The sequence below is a fragment of the Kryptolebias marmoratus genome, linkage group LG4 (genome assembly GCF_001649575.2).
Source record: "Kryptolebias marmoratus isolate JLee-2015 linkage group LG4, ASM164957v2, whole genome shotgun sequence".
NCBI classification, from domain to species: Eukaryota; Metazoa; Chordata; class Actinopteri; order Cyprinodontiformes; family Rivulidae; genus Kryptolebias; species Kryptolebias marmoratus.
The window spans coordinates 25,890,263-25,907,391 of NC_051433.1; the positions used below are offsets into that span (position 1 = coordinate 25,890,263).

The 17,129-nt window shown below is 36.8% G+C and overlaps 2 protein-coding genes across 15 annotated transcripts in view; one reads left to right on the plus strand and one right to left on the minus strand.

Moving 5' to 3' along the window:
- Positions 1 to 5,376, plus strand: part of cntn4 (contactin 4) — a 280,686-nt gene extending 275,310 nt beyond the window's left edge. For both annotated transcript variants that reach the window (XM_017426954.3, XM_017426955.3), the window contains exon 23: positions 1,387 to 5,376. In XM_017426954.3, coding sequence (XP_017282443.1) covers positions 1,387 to 1,478 — 92 coding nt within the window. In that variant the 3' untranslated portion in view covers positions 1,479 to 5,376. The remainder of the gene's footprint in view (positions 1 to 1,386) is intronic.
- A 4,643-nt stretch (positions 5,377 to 10,019) lies between these two features.
- LOC108242224 (protein 4.1-like) overlaps positions 10,020 to 17,129 on the minus strand; it is a 149,250-nt gene continuing 142,140 nt past the window's right edge. For 11 of the 13 annotated variants that reach the window (XM_017426948.3, XM_017426951.3, XM_037975508.1 and 8 more), the window contains 3 exons: positions 15,692 to 15,772; positions 15,487 to 15,603; positions 10,025 to 14,027 (listed from right to left, as the gene is read on the minus strand). In XM_017426948.3, the coding sequence (XP_017282437.1) occupies positions 14,022 to 14,027; positions 15,487 to 15,603; positions 15,692 to 15,772 (204 nt within the window). In that variant the 3' untranslated portion in view covers positions 10,025 to 14,021. Of the gene's footprint in view, positions 14,028 to 15,486; positions 15,604 to 15,691; positions 15,773 to 17,129 lie in introns of all 13 variants that reach the window. The other 2 variants (XM_037975503.1, XM_037975502.1) reach the window with 1 other exon arrangement.

The following is a 17,129-nucleotide window of genomic DNA, read 5'->3' on the forward strand; positions in this document are numbered from 1 at the left end:
AAGTGTGAGCACCTTTTTAAAAATAAAACAGAGAACTTTTGTCAGTTTGCTGCTTTAAAGCATACAGGTGTGGGTTAACACAATGCCAAGATGGAAAGACATTAGCAACTGTAGCTCAGTCTGAGAAGAGTTAAAAGTCCAAAACACATTTGATTTTGATACTCTTTTGAGGACCAAAATGTTTATAATTTGGACAGAGAAGGGAGAGAGGGTGAATGAAGGAAGCCATTTACATCAAACAAGAGAAACCAACTTTAAACAGAGGAGAACGTCTCAGATTTCCGCTTTCAAAAACCTTCAATGGAGCATTAAGCCTGATACCCAGTTATTTTCACTCTAATCAACACCTTCATTCATGTGAACAAAGCATCTTGTTTATGAGCTAGGCAAACAAAGACCCTAAGAACTCTTCATTATGAGGAGAGTGAGTATAATTTGCATGTAGTCTAACTTACATAACCAAAGATTTAAAAGCTTTGAACTTCACACTTTGCAGTTTTGAATTAAGAAAACTCTCTGGATGGAAAGCGAAATGTCTTCAGCTACAGAGAAATGTAGTTGTTTTGGGGTTTAAAGTTAAAGTACCACTGATTGTCACACACCTGAGTGTGTGAAATTTGTTCTCCGCATTTGACCCATCCCCTGAGGGAACGGTGAGCAGCAGCGGTGCCGCGCTGGGGAATCATTTGGTGATCTAACCCCCCAATTCCAACTTTGTTAAGCAGGGTGGCAATGGGTCCCATTTTTACAGTCTTTGGTATGACCCGGCCAGGGATTGAACCCACAACCTCCCAGTTTCAGGGCAGACACTCTACCACTAGGCCACTGATCTGGTTTGCACAGCTCTTAAGAGACCTGTGCAGAAACAAATGTCTGAAACAAATGTCTGCAAACCTTGATGAAGTGAAGCAACACTGTAATGAAGAGTGGGCTAAAATACCTCTACAACCATGTGAGAGACTAAAAAAGTTACACAGAAAACAAATGCTTCAAATTATGACTGCTAAATGAGGTTCTATAAGCTGCTAAATTATGTAGTGGACACACTAATTTTTCATTTTAGCTTTGTTTTTGTTTAATAAATAACATGATGGTGAAATCTGTTGTGTGTTTTTGTACACTTCAGGTCAGATTTGACTCATTTTAGAACCAGCTAAAAAACAACATTTTTATTATGTCCTGTTACATAAAACCCAATAACTGAAATTGGATTGTCTTTCTTTTTCATGACTGTATAAAGTCTATTTAAAACTGTACCAGTAATAACAAATATGTTCAGCTTGAAATTGTAAAAGCACATTAAAAAAACTAAAAAATAGACAAAACATCTCTTTTCCTCTCACAACAACCAGACTAACAGGCTCATTCTTTTTGCTACCATTTCAGGCCCCAACGCAGTGGGCTCAGCTTCCAAGGTCTCCACTCTGTCAGCGCTCAGCACAATAGCTCTGTCTTTCACAGCACGGACATCTTTATGACAAACAGCTCCCGGCAGACGTTGCATCTGATGTGGAGCAAGCTCCCAGTCAGAAAGCAAACACAGCCCACTCTGGTGTAACTAGATCCATTCATTTAGATTTTAGTGAAAGAGGGAAGACTTTAAGGGTAAAAATTAAGTCTGTCACTGAGAGGACAGATATGGAGTGTCTTTCAGCACCCAGGCCAGGTAAAAGAGATTGACTGATGTCGTGACTATGTTGTTACCAAAGCAGCTTTCATATGAGAAAAATAAAGAAAATAAAAAGTCTTATATGCATCTTTTTGTATAACATGTTCAGCTTTTATAGATTTTCTTTTCTTAGTGGGTTTGGAGATGGCCTGGGCTTGTTGGGTGAGAACATTTAAATGCATGGAAAATACCGCTGTTCAGTTTTGCAGTTTGAAGTTGAAGAATATCATTTGACAGCTCTCCTTTTGTCTTGCATAATCTGATAATACTAGTGTGTTTGGTACCAACTAGACAGGTTTCTTTTTCTTTCAAACATGTAAATGAACTGCTAGCTGGTACATCTGTGCATTTAAGGTTCTATACGGTGTCATAATTTTTTTTTTTTACCCAAATAACGTTTTTGATGTTAGTGTCACTATTGGTCCTTTTTTTACTGACTGTAAAGAGACGGGCAGCATTAAAAGTATGCTAAAGCTTTAAGTTTTTATTATAAAAAATTGTAAACTTTCACAGCTATTTTTAATTGTATTTGTTTTAATTGGTTTGGATTTACTCTATTTGTTGTCTGCAAATAACAGAAACAAGTTAGTTTTGTCAACAAATTTATTTGCTAAAAGAACATTATAAAGTCCTGACACAATGTAGTCACTCCTTATGCACAATAAAATACTACATTCACTGTAATGTGCAAAAATACGGTTCAAAAATATAGCTCCAACTAACACGGTTTGCCACTGTTGAGGTACTGTGGTCTATGTGTCACAGTAAGAGTGTACAATTTAAGCTATGAATTACCAGAGACAGATAATAGAGTACACTTTGGTTCCATACTAATGATAAATATTTCACTTTTTGCATGATGTCATTTAAATGCAATTCAGTTATTTTATATAGCACCAATTCACAACAAGGCACGATACAAAAAAGTCACAAGTTCAAATTATAAATCCACTTCTATTATAAACAGCCAACTAAACTTAATAATAATATAATACAGTCTGGATCAATATACAGGTGGTCCCCTACTTACGAACGTCCGAGTTATGAACTTAGGTACATACGAACAAAGTTGTCCGCAAGTCCAAAGAGTGTTCTTAAGGATAGTTCTCATACTGGCTGAGTGGTGGGAGCGGGCACGTTGTTCGTACACAGCAGTAGCGTGCGTTGTAAACAATACCTAGTACCCACGCGGTCGCCTAGAGGCCTGAGTTGTGCACTAGCCAGAATAACTTTGTGATTCTGTGATTGTTTTCCAAAGTTATTGCCCTTATAAAGCATTCTAACATGTCAGGTGTTAAGCGCAAAAGCAGTGGTTAATCGGCTGGTAGTGCTAAGAAACGCCAGGCCATCACTTTGGAAACAAAAGTGGACATTATAAAAAGAGTGGACCGCGGCAAGGTAAGATTAAAGATCATACAGTATTTTTGGACTTGCGAATGGCCTACTGGAACGGAACCTGTTCATATCTTGGGGACTAGCTGTATTACAAAAGGCCAATTAGTGAATCCATCAGATTGTGTCAGTGCTTTGGCATAATCCTCATCCTGCGTAGATGTGGAGGAGATAATAAAAGGAACAACTTCCTTATACAGGAGAAAACCTCTAGCAGAACCAGAACCAGGATGAGCAGCCATCTGCCTCAACTGGCTGGAGGGTAAAATGAAAGGAAAGGGACACAGAGACATAGAAAGCACTGGGCTAGGTGTTGTTTCTATGGAGAGATGAACAGAGAACACATTCTTAATGACAGTTGTAATTGCAAATCCAATCATGGAGAGTAGAGAGTAAAGACAGCAGCACAAGAGTTTTAGAAACTCTAGGAATCACAAGTAAACCTGCCGTCTGAGAGTAAAGTGTTCTTTTTTGAAAATATGGAACAAGATGTTTATCACAAAATGGAGCTTTGTTGTTGAGAGCTTTCCGTGTAAGAAAATTTTCAATTCTATTCTGAATTTGTTAGAGAGCCATTGGAGAGAAGCTAAACCTAGAGAAATATGATCTCTCCTATCTCTCCAAAATACTGGCAGCAGCATTTTGGATCAACTGAAGACTTTTTAGACATTTGTTTGGACATTCTGGTAATGAGTTACAATAGTCCAGACTAGAAGGGATAAATTCATGAACCAATTTTTCTGTATCATTTTGGGATACAATGTTTCTAATTTTAATTAAATTTTGCAGGTGTAAAGGAGGTGTTGGTAGCATTCTTAATGTGAGGGTTAAATGTAACACCATGGTTCCTTACATTAGTTCTGGAAGCAAAATTATTACCAGTCAATATAGCTGAAAGGCTGCAAAGTTTGTTCCTAAGATGCTCGGGTCCAAAAACCACTACTTCTGTCTTGTCTGAGTTTAAAGTAGAAAATTAAGAGTCATCCAAATTTTTACGTCCATAAGACATGCTTGTAATCTAAGTAACTGATTGGATTTGTCAGGTTTCTCAGGTAAATGTAACTGAGTATCATTAGCATAAAAACTAAAATTTATACCATGCTGTCTAATAACTTTCCCTAATGGAAGCATATTTAAAGTAAAGAGTATTAGTTTAAGCACTTAACCCTAAAGAACTCTATGATGAATGCTGGTTATTAAAAAAATTCATTATTAACATGAACAAACTGGAATCTATTAGATAAATATGATTTAAACCATTTTAGAGCCGTTCCTACAATGCCAATATCATGTTCAAGCAAGCTTCTGTAATAGATCAATGTGATCAATTTTATCAAATGCTGCCAACTGATGAAATGATGTCATCTTAAATATAAGAAAGAACATAAACAATGAGAATCAACATATTTACTGCTCGCACAAAAATGTTAAAACCTTTTTCTGGGATGAAAGAACTAGATGGGGTCTGTCCTTTGCTCCTCCTTTTACTCTGCTGAAAAGTATAAATTTCTTCTGAAGATTAAGGGTATGACCCATAACGCATGTTTTGAAAATTGTAGTTTTTAGTCAACTACAATTTTCTATACATAAATAAATCGTAAGACCATATGCTTAAATCTTTTATGTAATCACAATTTCATCATCAATCAGTTTGTGGTGTCTGAAATCCTCAGGTCTGAAAAATGGTCTTTATAGTCTTGAACCTTTGGACCCAAATTTGATGTCCAAGGCCCCATCCACACTACTAGAATGCTTTTAAAGCTGAAATTTTTCTGCTGCATTTTCACCTCTCATACACATGCAAACTCAACTTTTGGTAAGAAAACCTGATCATTTTAAAAAATGCTTTTCAAGGAGGAGATTTTTAAAAACACTTTTTAAGGTGCCTTTGTGTATACAGGAGATTTTGAGAAACAATGATTTACAGATTATTTTGCCCATTGCCCACTATCACTTTGTGCCACACAAACCCAAACAAATATGGAGCTTTTGTTCCTGTTTTGTGGGGATCTGTCTCACTTTATCCTGACCTTGTTACCATTAAACCTTGAATATGTTCTGAAAATATTAATAACTGAGAGGAAACTAAATATTATCGAAAGGGAAAAAATAAGCTTTGGGGGAATCTTTAGCCATACTAAGACTGTTCTCTTTCTGTGTTTTGATATGCTGTTAATGTGGATATTATCATCACCAAGTGGCATGTCACTGGTATTTCAGCATCTTTGTTAGAATGTGTAGATAGAAAAAAGTAAATAAACAGGCAGGGAAATATAAAAAAAAAAAAAAAAGCTGGAGTCATGTAGACAGGAAAAGTTAAGCATGTCCACTGAATAGTAGTCCTGGCACTGACCTGACAACAATCATTTATAATAATGCATAACTTTAAGTCTTTATAAAACTGGACTTTCAAGATGTAAAGATTGAGATCCCACAGCTAATAAAGTTTTGCTCTTCGTACTCAGATTATACTGTTTTACAGGCAGTTTGGACAGAAGGAATGATTACAGTGATCAGTGACTCTGTCAATATTACACTAAAAATGGTCAGACAGGTACAAGGAGCCAAGACAATTGTTGAATAAGTTGAGGACTATCAAGATGAAAAATGATGTCTGGCTCCTTGGAAGCAAAATAACAAAATGGTGGATGGCTCAAGACTAAACCTATATTAACGCTTAAGCTTTAGCACATTTTTAGTGCTTGTCCTCTCTAAGGTAAGGCAAAAACAATTGATAAAGTGTAAAGGCATTTATACAACAGAAGAAGGACCAAGCTGTTGTGGAGAGCCTCTGTCCTGGCTTCCTCTACTTTGTCCCCTGAACTGCAATGTTGCCGGACCCTTGCTGCTGTCTCATGCACCTCATACTTTCAGTTAGCCCTGTGTCTAGAGCTATTCTTTGCCTTCTGTGTGCCTCATCATATGTTCAAAATCCTCAGGTCCTTAAAGAGCCTTAACTTCTCATATGTATATCAGAAACATTAGAAGCATAGAACTACGAAGCAGCTGTTGTGATGTTTACATGCTGCTGAAATGATATGTGGTTAGGAGCGGGCAGAGAGGGGGAAGCAACATCATTTGCTTATGTTACTGAGGTTAGTTTAAATGGCAGGTCTGCTGTTTCACATGGGATACTGGCAATATATGAGGCCTGGTGCATTTTTCTAGGTGTATATTCTTAATAAAAGACAATGCTGCTGATCTTTTCCTTTTCCCATAGTCTCCTGATGCCATGTAGGACTGCTGTGCTGCTCGGAGTACAGTGCAGTCTGTTTGCAGCTTGTAATCCAGTTAAGTAGTTTGTAGTACTTTGAAGGGAAGTGTACTCTAGGCTACTGGGTTTTGCTCAAAATCATGCATCAAGGAACATGTAATATACTGTTTTGTACACTTCAAATCATTTATATAAAAACCTTTCTAAAGAGATGATTTACTCGGTTTTTATGTAATGACTTTGTTTCATATTGTAGTTAAATGTTGCTCAGCATGACTGTACCTTGTCGTCTCTCTTCTGTCCCCCTGCAAACTGACTGAATGGCTTTAGGAACATGCAAGGTTCATGCATTGGATAGGTTTGTGTATATTGTGTGTGTACCATGAACTCTGACTCATTAAAAGCCCTGTGTCTAAGCTTCTGTCTCAGTCAGAGATATACTGGTTCTACTGTCCGTTTAGCTCCACAAGAGGATTCCTTCTGTTGCTGTTTGTTGTTTATACTGTGTGAATAAAGATAATTGATTTATAGAACAAGACAAAGCTGTCAGTCCATCAATACACACCAGCACATGTAACAAGTGAAAAGAAGCATTCAATTTAGTGTGTTGCATACACAATCTTTTAAAACAATGTGCTAAAAAGTAGAGAAGGGAGTTATTGTTTGTTTTTTCTTTTTTTCTTAAATGATTCCTAAAATCCTTCTCAGAAAGATTTTATCCAAACACAACACTCTGGTGCATTTCAAATTAAACAGGACCCTCAGACCCTACACCAACATCTGTCTTGTGTGAGCCGATTTCAGAGAGTTAGCTCTCACTGAGAGCATTCACACCTGGCAGTTAAATGTGTACCCCAAGACATTTTTGCGATTGAAGATCAGTTACTTGCTCTGTTTGAAGATGCACACAGAGCTATATGACAGAGTGAGCTGTCAGTGAGCATCGAGGTCTGCAGATGTTTATGTTAAAATAACAACACATTCAGATATTTAAACTATACTGTTGTTTTGATATTACCATGGTTTAGAGCTATTTGAGACGCATTTATGTGGCTTTGTGTAGTACACAACCTTTATTAGGCATAATTAGCTAAAAGTTCATACAAGACGAATAAATGTGCATACAATGATTGGCAGCTTTACAGAGCTCAGTGTCCCACTATGAACTGTAGATTTTAACCTGTAAAAATCTACCGCAGTATAATAATGTGCTGACAGCCATCATCTGCTCTCAGAACATTTTCAATGTGAATGTAACATCAGGGCTTTTAGTTTAATTGGGTGTATATAATGTAATGTAATGTTGCTCAGACTGTTGTCCTGTGATTGACGCAACATATTTTACTATATAGTGACTACAGTGGGTCCAATCGGCTCTAAAAACAGAACATCAGAACAAATCAAAACAAACAAACCAAAGAACAGCTCACCATGCAGCATTGTGGTAATCAACTCTGATTAATAAAATCTGAATAAAATTGACTTTTTTTCTTTACAGGGAATCTAATAAACAGTACATTAAAACTTTCAGCAAAAAAAACAAAACAACAAAAAAGCCTTTTTTTTAGAATATTCCCAAGGATGGCTGTTTAATTACATTGAATCAGTCAGCAACTAAAGTGGACTGTTTTCCCCCACTTTTTCAAACTCTTTTTACAAATGTATAGCACAACAGCTCTTCTGGCCCAGGCTTAGCTGTTCTCCAAAATCTTATGGATAAGAGACATTTTTTGAGGGCAGTAATGTTCCTATTTTGGACAGAGAAAACAGATGATTTGAGAAACAAGAAAAACCTAAGTTAGCCCTCCTGTGGCCTTTGGGTCAAATTGACCCAAAGTTACAAGGGGTTCTCTACCTCTCTCTCTTTTGAGGACTCCGGGAGGGTTAAACAAAGCAGTTTTCACTACAATCACAGCTTCACGATTCTAACAAAAACATCACATCATCTGGGTCATACCAACAAAGACAGGAGTGAGTGATTTGCATGTAAGTTCAGCTTGCAAAAAAACTGACCAACTCACTAGAGTTTGCAACTCTGCACTTTTAAATTTGAATACAGAAAGCTCCTCAGATGAGCATTGTTTACTACTGCGATATCAAGACAGTAGATCTGTAAATGTCCATCTCTCTATGGCTTGAATCTGAGTACCAAGAGAGCCTCAATTGATTTTAATTCAGCATTTGATGCCTTAATAAAGGTTCCCCTAATTCCAAATTGTTATTTGATCTTCATTTGCTTTGTTCTGCTAAGGGTGTTCTTTAATGTTTTCATGCTAAATGTGGCACTTGGTTTACTTTGTTACTTTTTGTCACTTGAAAATGACCAGAATATCTTTCTAACGTGATCAGTTTTAAAAACTAATGCAAAATGTAAACTTAGGCCTTTTCTTTAGATTACCTGTTGAACTTTCAAGCAGTTCTCAGCACTACTGAAATTCTGTCAGAAATCATTTTTATATTTAATTCATTCAGGTAGGATGACGATTACAGATGAAGACATTGTGTAGTTCATTAATGCTGCAGCTGTTGTTTTAGTTGATAAAAAAACAACAAAAAAATGATGTTTTGTACTGGGGGCAGCTGTGACTCAGTGGTTAGAGCAGACATCCTCCATTGAAATACCTGGGAGTTTGATTCCACCAGTATGCCCCATGTTGTAGTGTCCCTGGGCAAGACACTGAACCTCTAATTGCCACTAATATGAGCCTCATCGATATATGAATGTGATCTAAAGCACTGATTAGACTCTACAGAATCTCTACAAAGCTAATCTGAATAAATGCTATATAAATGTGTGTGGAAAATGAGGTCACAGATTGAGTTTCAAAAGCGCTTTAAGTAGCCTGGTTGGCTAGAAACTTATATAAGTACGGTCCATTTAGTATTCTAAAACATACAGCAGCTGCCAGCTGCATTTTCTCAATTTCTCAATCACGAGACTAAATTTTTTTATGCAAAATTTTCAGTCCATAAATAAAATATTTTCTTCAGAGTACGTTTGTCTGTTCTTTTCATCTATTAAATAGTCGTTAATTTGTATTTTTGACAAACAAGATCTATTTTAGTTTGTTTTGCTGAGCTTAAAAAAGAAGATTGCAACACTCTATGTCCTTTAGTTGGATTAGCTTTTTTTATATGATGGCAATTCATGTCACATCCTTGGCTTCTGCTTTGATTTGCTTTGAATTTTTATTCTACTTGAGTCTTCTTGTTTGTTTGTCTAAATATTGTACCCCATTTAAATGATAAAAAATTGTGATGTTGAAACTAAAAGAAGCCTTGAGTGTTCCCAAGTAACAGCAGAGACCAATATATACTGACTTCTCTGATGTTAGGCTCAAAATGGCATTTTACGATACCCATAATGCCACATTTACCTATGTTAATTTTTGCAGGCTAGTTGAATTCATGATGCTGTAGAAATATCTGATGTCTATGGTTGCAGAGAAGCACTAGATGGCACCAAAAGCACATAAATAACTTGATCTGCTGCACAGATTAACAGTGAGTGATGAGTTTCACTACGAGAAGGCACTGTGTGGAAAAGTCTGTGGTGTACTTAAACATGAGTTCCTCATCTATCTAATTTCACAAAACATTTATATACCTTATATACATTTTATAAGAACATATAATACAGAAAAATGTGAAAATGAAAAATGCTGATTTCCTTTTTTGGTTTTACCCACCTGATCAAGGTGAACCCCTCCTCCCAACCCCCTTGTTTCGGAAGCAAATACACTGTTTGATCCATAGTTGAGACATTTATTTATGCAGATATGTTTTCTGTTTAAACTAAATGCAAACACAGCACATACACACCATCAAGCACTAGGGGAATGTAGAGCAAACGGCAGTGGAGAATCAAAGGTGGAAGCTGAGCGGCAGAGCAGTTCGGCGGCCTTCGCAGAGGAAAAAAAAACTTCCCGCCGATGATCTGTTCTGCCCCACTTTCAACACAGAGCCAATAAATGCTTTCAGCTTGCTGAGGACAAGCAGTCCAGACTCAAAGAGGCTCCCCCTTCAGCTGCATCTGATGTCAGCAGTTCACTTTCAGCTGAGAACTGATGTATGTTGCTCCTGCTCCCACAATGTGGACTCAAAACTTAAGGCACCCATTTGAGTTCTTATCTCTATTGCACCATTGTCCTTTGGATTTTGCTTTCTGACTGATGCCTTGAGCCTCTGTAATCGTTTCTGCTCTATCAGAAAACACAGATGTTTCACCTCAGCACTTAACTCACAGTTCTCGGCTTTTCTTCTTCAGCAGAGCATCCAGTTCAGCAGCAGAGAAGTTTCCTCTTCCCCCCCCAACAGTTTTACAGAACGTGTGCTCCCAGCATTGCAAACAAGTGCCTTCAAAACAGTCCAGTGTCTTACGACCAATAAAAAATAAAGTAGAGTAAAATAGAATATACAAATGAGCAGTTGGATCATCTCGTTTCCACAGACACATCTACAGCAGGTCAACAGTTTCAAGTCAGGCGATGGGAGATGATGAGGGCCACAAGGTCACAGGAGCTGCATGAGCTCCCTCCGATATCTCTCCACAACTGTGTGGTTAGGTTTTGGTTACACTTCAGTACACACGAGAGAGTTCACAGTTTTCTCCCTTTAGAGGACAGAGGATGGGAATGATGACTGCTTATTGCAAATCTCACCAGTGGTGAGCTTCACTGCCTCGTTTAACAGTAGCACAAAGTTAAGAATAACAGCAACACGGCTAACAAGGGTCAGTCTTCGTCAGAGGGGTTCTTATGTCGGATTCATGATGCATAGTATAAGTATTAAAGGTCACTCCGATGATATGGATATAATCTGACAGCTTCATTCAAATGTATTCAGAAACTCACACAGAATTTAGAAATTAATCCAAAAGGAAATAAAATAAAATAAAATAAAAAATGTACCAGTGGTAATTCTGTGGTTTTGAACGTTTACAAGAGCATCTATATACAAAACTGGAAATTTTTTTAAACATCACGGTCCAAACTGCTATTTACCTCTGCTTTGATGGGTTTTTAAAACACAGATGAGTTGTGCAGCATGAAAAATGCATCTGAGTGAAACAAACCCCTGTCAGGCTCTGTCTACTCTACTCCAAATACTCTTAAAAATGTAAATTTTCCGCTGCATTTGCACCTCTCGTCCATGCAGAAACAAAGTTTTTGATGAGAAAAACTCAGATTTTTATGAATGCTTCACAAAGTGGACATCCTGAAAAACTCAGTTTTGGGAGGATGCTTGTGGACAGGAGTGAAAGCAGCATATGTCACATAAAGGAGTTATTTTACCGCGTCTCGCTTCATCTTGCTTCTGTTGTCGTTAAATTTTGATCGTATGTGAAATGGTTAACAACTGAAAGAAACTGTAAATGGTATAAAAAAGAGCTAACGTTCTTTTGGGTCTATGTTTAGACAGGAGGGTTCTAGTTTAGCCAAGCTATGAATGAGCTTCGCAATTTTAGCTCTTTTTTGATCACATTTACAAACACAATATAACATTGATGATAGATTATGAAACAGAATATTCACTCTCCCCTACAAATACCAAACAAAACCAAAAGATTTGTGTCTAAGATCATTCACAGATGTTACCCATTAAACTAATTAATTTACAAATTTGTTCCTAATGTAGAAGAGTAAAATACAGTTGAAACACCAGAAAGTCTATTTACCCAATGTGTATCTGTGGTGATATTTTGGACTGAATTTCAAATAAATTTGAAACTACAGTATAATTTGGAAAAGAGATACCTCATAAGAAAACAGCTTTGTTATTAATATTTAAAAAACCCAGGTTTACCAGCAAGTATTTTATCATTAATTTACTCCCAGTTTTGCTTAAGTCTATCCTTAATAAAATGAAATTCCAGAAGAAAATTCCTTAATGTAGGCTACATACTGAATTTTAAAAAATGGACCTTTTGCATCTATTTTTAAACTGACAAAAACTATACTATTAAGTAGAGCATTTATTAAAATCTTTTAATTTAATTTCCTTTTTACTGTAAAGCAAAAATATGAAATTGTTTTGAATTGAAATCTGAACATAATTTTTTTTAAATTAATTTTTCTTTAATTTTTTAAAGACTTCTTGTCTTCTTCCCATCTTCTTTTTTATATTTTCCATTCATTGTCATTAATGTTAAGTGTTATTGAGAACTGTTTTGTTAAACGTGTTAAAATAAAGCTTATACAGTAAGTTGATATGTCATTAATGTGGACTTTCTCGCCATCTAGTGGTGCTGCATGGGTAATTCAGCATTTATGTCTAAACTGTTTGAACAGAGAAAACAAATATTAATAGAAAAAAAATCTATATAGATTAAAATAAAATTCAAAGTAGTATAGACTGGGTATTAGAATGATCACTGGGCTTTGATGTTTTTTTGTTATTTTCTTTACTTGAATAAACTTGTTTACACTATCCGCTAAAGATAAACTGAAAATGTTTCAGCTAATTCTCCAGCGTTAGATTAGCTCAGTGTTTTGACTGAACATAACTAAATATATTATTTTTAGATTATTTGATTCCCATCATCTGGACATAAAGAGGATATATGAGTTTTGCTTCATCATGCCTTGATATTTGAAGACATGTGGACAAAGACAATGCAGAATGTTTACAGTTAGGTCTGAGTCCATCCATGTGTTTGGAAAAACCTACCATATCAATTTCAACGAACAGCCATGACACTGATACTGAAATATCACATTTAAAATGTAAAAACTAAATGCTAATTTAACATCATTGCTCTTATTGAAGTCTCTGGTTCACTAAATCATCACCAGTCTTCCACAGCATTAAGGCAAGTAAAGAAAAAGGGGAGAAAATATTTGCAAATCAAGACTGAAATGTCCGAAAAATAAAACAACAATAAAACCCCATTTCTGTTTATGAATAAGTCAAATGAATAAATAAAAAAAAATACCAACAAATTTGTGAAACCCAATTGACAGAAGATACTTTATAGTAAAAAATCCTCAAGAATTCCTGTTTCTGTGCCCAAGTCAGCATATATGGCAGAATGGCGCAGAATGTTAAAAATAATATCTGTTTATTTATTCGTTAAATTTTCTGTCAACATCAGCACTGGGCCAGTTTTTTTTCCCCCCTATTTCTTTGCATTTTTTCACATGGCGTCTTATGGAACGTGTGTATAGTTTGTGTTTTTTCTTTTCCTCTGTTCTTATTACTGATTCATGCAGATTATAATCTAATATTACTGATAAACAGGCAAACACTGAACACAAATTAGATCCTCTATAGATAAAAATGTAAAAAGCTAATAAGACAGCAGTTGATTAAAGTGAATGTGTCCCAGCTGGGAAGTGAGAACAGTGAGCGAACGCGCCTCAGACATTTGGGACCTTTACAACGGGAAGAAATCATTTCTGAGAAGTTAGGCTCATTGGTTCAAACGAGCCAAAACATGTTCGATTCAAAGCTGAATCATCCAACACACTTCCTGTTTCTAAAGTGGTCAGAGGGCTGGATTGGTCCGGGGCAGGACAGGAGTCCGGGCTGAGTCAACAGTTGTTTGTCTAAAGGGACAGGACTGAAGGTCTACAGCTTCATGATCGCAGTCTGGTCTGATGTCTACATGTACACGGTGGGGGGAGGTGGTCCTCTCATCGGGGCTGATGGTGTGCTGCTTAGCGGGGCAGGAGACACTTTGCTGGAGGATCTATCTCCTGTCGTGCCCCCCCTCCCCTCTTCTGTCTCAGAAGCCACCATGTGCAATCAGGACTGCAACAAGAGCACAGGAAACAGATCTGACATGAGCATAAAATATACTTTTTATTTAAGGTGCATTTAAAAAAAAAATCACTTTTATTTTATTATAATATAAACAGTACTATGGTCCTTTGTTTACATCACTGTTCATTCACTTTGCACTCCATACAGTAGCTGCTTTAAAGATTTTCTCTAATGGGGTGGACAATGTATTGACGGATGAAAACAATGTGAGACAGCAAAAAAAGTGGAAAGGTATTGAAGTTATTTTTCATGCATTTGTTATTTTAAAGAAACCTGAAACAACAGAGATAAAATTAGGCCTGACTAATCAAGTTTTTAATGTTTTAATTTACCAATTTACCTCACTTGTACTAAATCCTATATGTTAGATGTTTTATTGTAGGAAATATTCTATTATTTATCTGAACACTTAAGTGTTAATATCAAGTTTTACAAAAGTGAAGCTGATTCATTATTATTATCATTCATCTATCTAATTTCTTTACCAGCTTCCCTTTTTCGGGTTGCGGGGAGCTGGTGCCTATCTCCAGCATTTATTGTGAAAGAGGCAGAGAACACCCTGGACCAGGGCTTTAAGTGGAAAAAAATAAGTGCCTGTACTGCGTACCAGCCCACTTAAAGCACTGCCCTGGACAGGTCGCAAGTCCATCACAGGGACACATAGAGACAAACAACCATTCACTCTCACTCACACCTGGGGACAATTTAGAGTTACCCATTAATCTAACATGCATGTTTTAGGTCTGTGGGAGGAAACCAGAGTACCCAGAGTAAATCCATGTGAGCACAGGGAGAACATGTAAACTCCACATAGAATGGCTGCAGGTCGGGACGTGATCCTGTAACCTTCTTGCTGGGAGGCAACAGCCACTGACCACTGCACCACTGTGCCAGCCTTTTATTATTATTATTATTATTATTATTATTATTATTATTATTATTATTGTTAGTAGTAGTAGTAGTAGTAGTAGTAGTAGTAGTAGTGGTAGTAGTAGTATAAGGCTGGCCCTCACACAGTCTGCCTGGACCCTGAATAAAGTTGTTGGTGACCCCTGCCCTATAGTGACTCCATGAAGAAAGTATAAGATCTATTTGGATTCTGTTTGGTCTGATGTGTATTTTTAAAATGAACTAAAATCTACCAGTCAATGTAAGTGAAGTGGTAAACAGTAAGTCACAAAACGTATTAATGTTATAATTTTAGATGCTATTTTGTCATTTTTCAAATATATCCTTCATTTTCTGGGATACCATAGAGATACAGCCTGTCCCTCACCTCCAAATGACTTCAGTCACAGCTTCACTTCACGGCGTCTGTTTGACATTTCGATTTCACAGGTCGGCTCTGCTCTGAGATTGGTGAGTTTGTAAATGAATCCATTCGCGCACATATAACAATGAAACCTTGTAATGCGCTCCCTGATCGTTTGCCTGCACTGACACGTACCTCTGCTTTCCGTGGCAGCTCCTCAGTAGGAGACTCTGTTTCCCTGATAACCACTGCTTTTGTCACCAGCATGTCTGGATGCTGCTGTTTGGCCTCCTGGATCGCCATGGCAAGTGCCTGCAGCCATAAAAAGCCAACATACAGGTCGTGAACTTTGAACATTTAAACCTACAGAGCAAAGTGTGTTCAGGGCACTGTGCCTCACCTGATGCTGATCCACATCATCATCTCCTGTGATTATGATTCTTTTTTCGATTCTGGTCTCTGAGTAGCCTCCTTTGACAGTCTGTAAAACAAAAACAAAAGGATTTGCTGAAACTGAAGCTTATACTTAATTATTTGAAATTCTGTGATATTTTTTTTTATTTTCAAACTGTTTTTGTGGTTTTCTGTATCTTTATCTTTACTCAACTATGTGTACAAAGTTCTTTATTTTCAAAACACTAAATTTATATATTATTTCCCCCACAAGAAAGAAGAAGAATAAACCCAATAACACCCCCCGTTGTTTCATTTTGTGTCTCCTAACAGAAAAAAAACAACTTTTCTTTGTAGAAAAGTGAACATGCAGACATGGACACAGTTTGCAGTTTACTCTGAGAAGTTTCATGTTTGTGTGTGGGCTCTCTCTCTCTAGATTTGATTCAAACTGTGGCAGATTTATTTAGATGCTGCTGCTCTTGGTTCATAACATACAGCATAAGAGCACTATGTAAACACAGCATCCTCAGGCTTCAAAACCAAAACAAATTTATTTGAGTATTTTCTGGGGAAAACAGAATTACAAAACTCTGCGACATAAAGAGGCCTGAAGGTGCACAGAAAACAACAAAGGTGCATGTTCATAGAATCCGTCCAGCTGGGATGTACAGACACTATTACCAAAGTCTATTAAAAGGAGAATACTTGACATAGTAAAAATGGAGGGCTCACAAAAAAGGTCCAAACCACTTGTAAATCTAAAGATCTGAAAGGTCATATCAGAAAGACTAAAATTATAATCAGCCTGAACCAGGGTAAAAAAATCATTTGAAGAAGGCTTTGAATGTCCGAAGCATAAAACATTGTTTGTACATAAAGGCAGGGTCTTGGAACTGACATTGGCTTATTATTTCTAAAAATAAGAATTTGGGCGTACATGTTTGAATTTATTGTGGAGTTTCTCTAATCCACATATGGTCACAATTATACACACAGGCTTAAATATATACACATATCAATAATTAAGACAAGTTACTCCTAGAAAATAGACAAAAGCATAGCATTTATTGACTCTAGATCTACTTTCTTAGTTACAAACTAAAAAAATAATATTGAAAAGAATCACTACATTCTACACCCCCCTCCCTCAGCTTTAAGTTGGTTCAGTCCAACTCAGCGCCACCAGCTGTAGCTGCTGCCTCACTACTGAGACAGTGTTCATTTGTGGGGAAGAAAAAGAAATTGGCATGAATCAGCTTTGTCTATGGCTATGACTCAGAGGAAGTGGAGGTAGGACATTGAGATCACACTATTCAGGAGCACAAGATACCCACAAATTTTTAAAAAGTAGTAATATAAATCCCTTCATACTGATATCAACCTAGATCAATCAATCAATCAAATTTTATTTGTATAGCACATTTCAGCAGCAAGGCATTTCA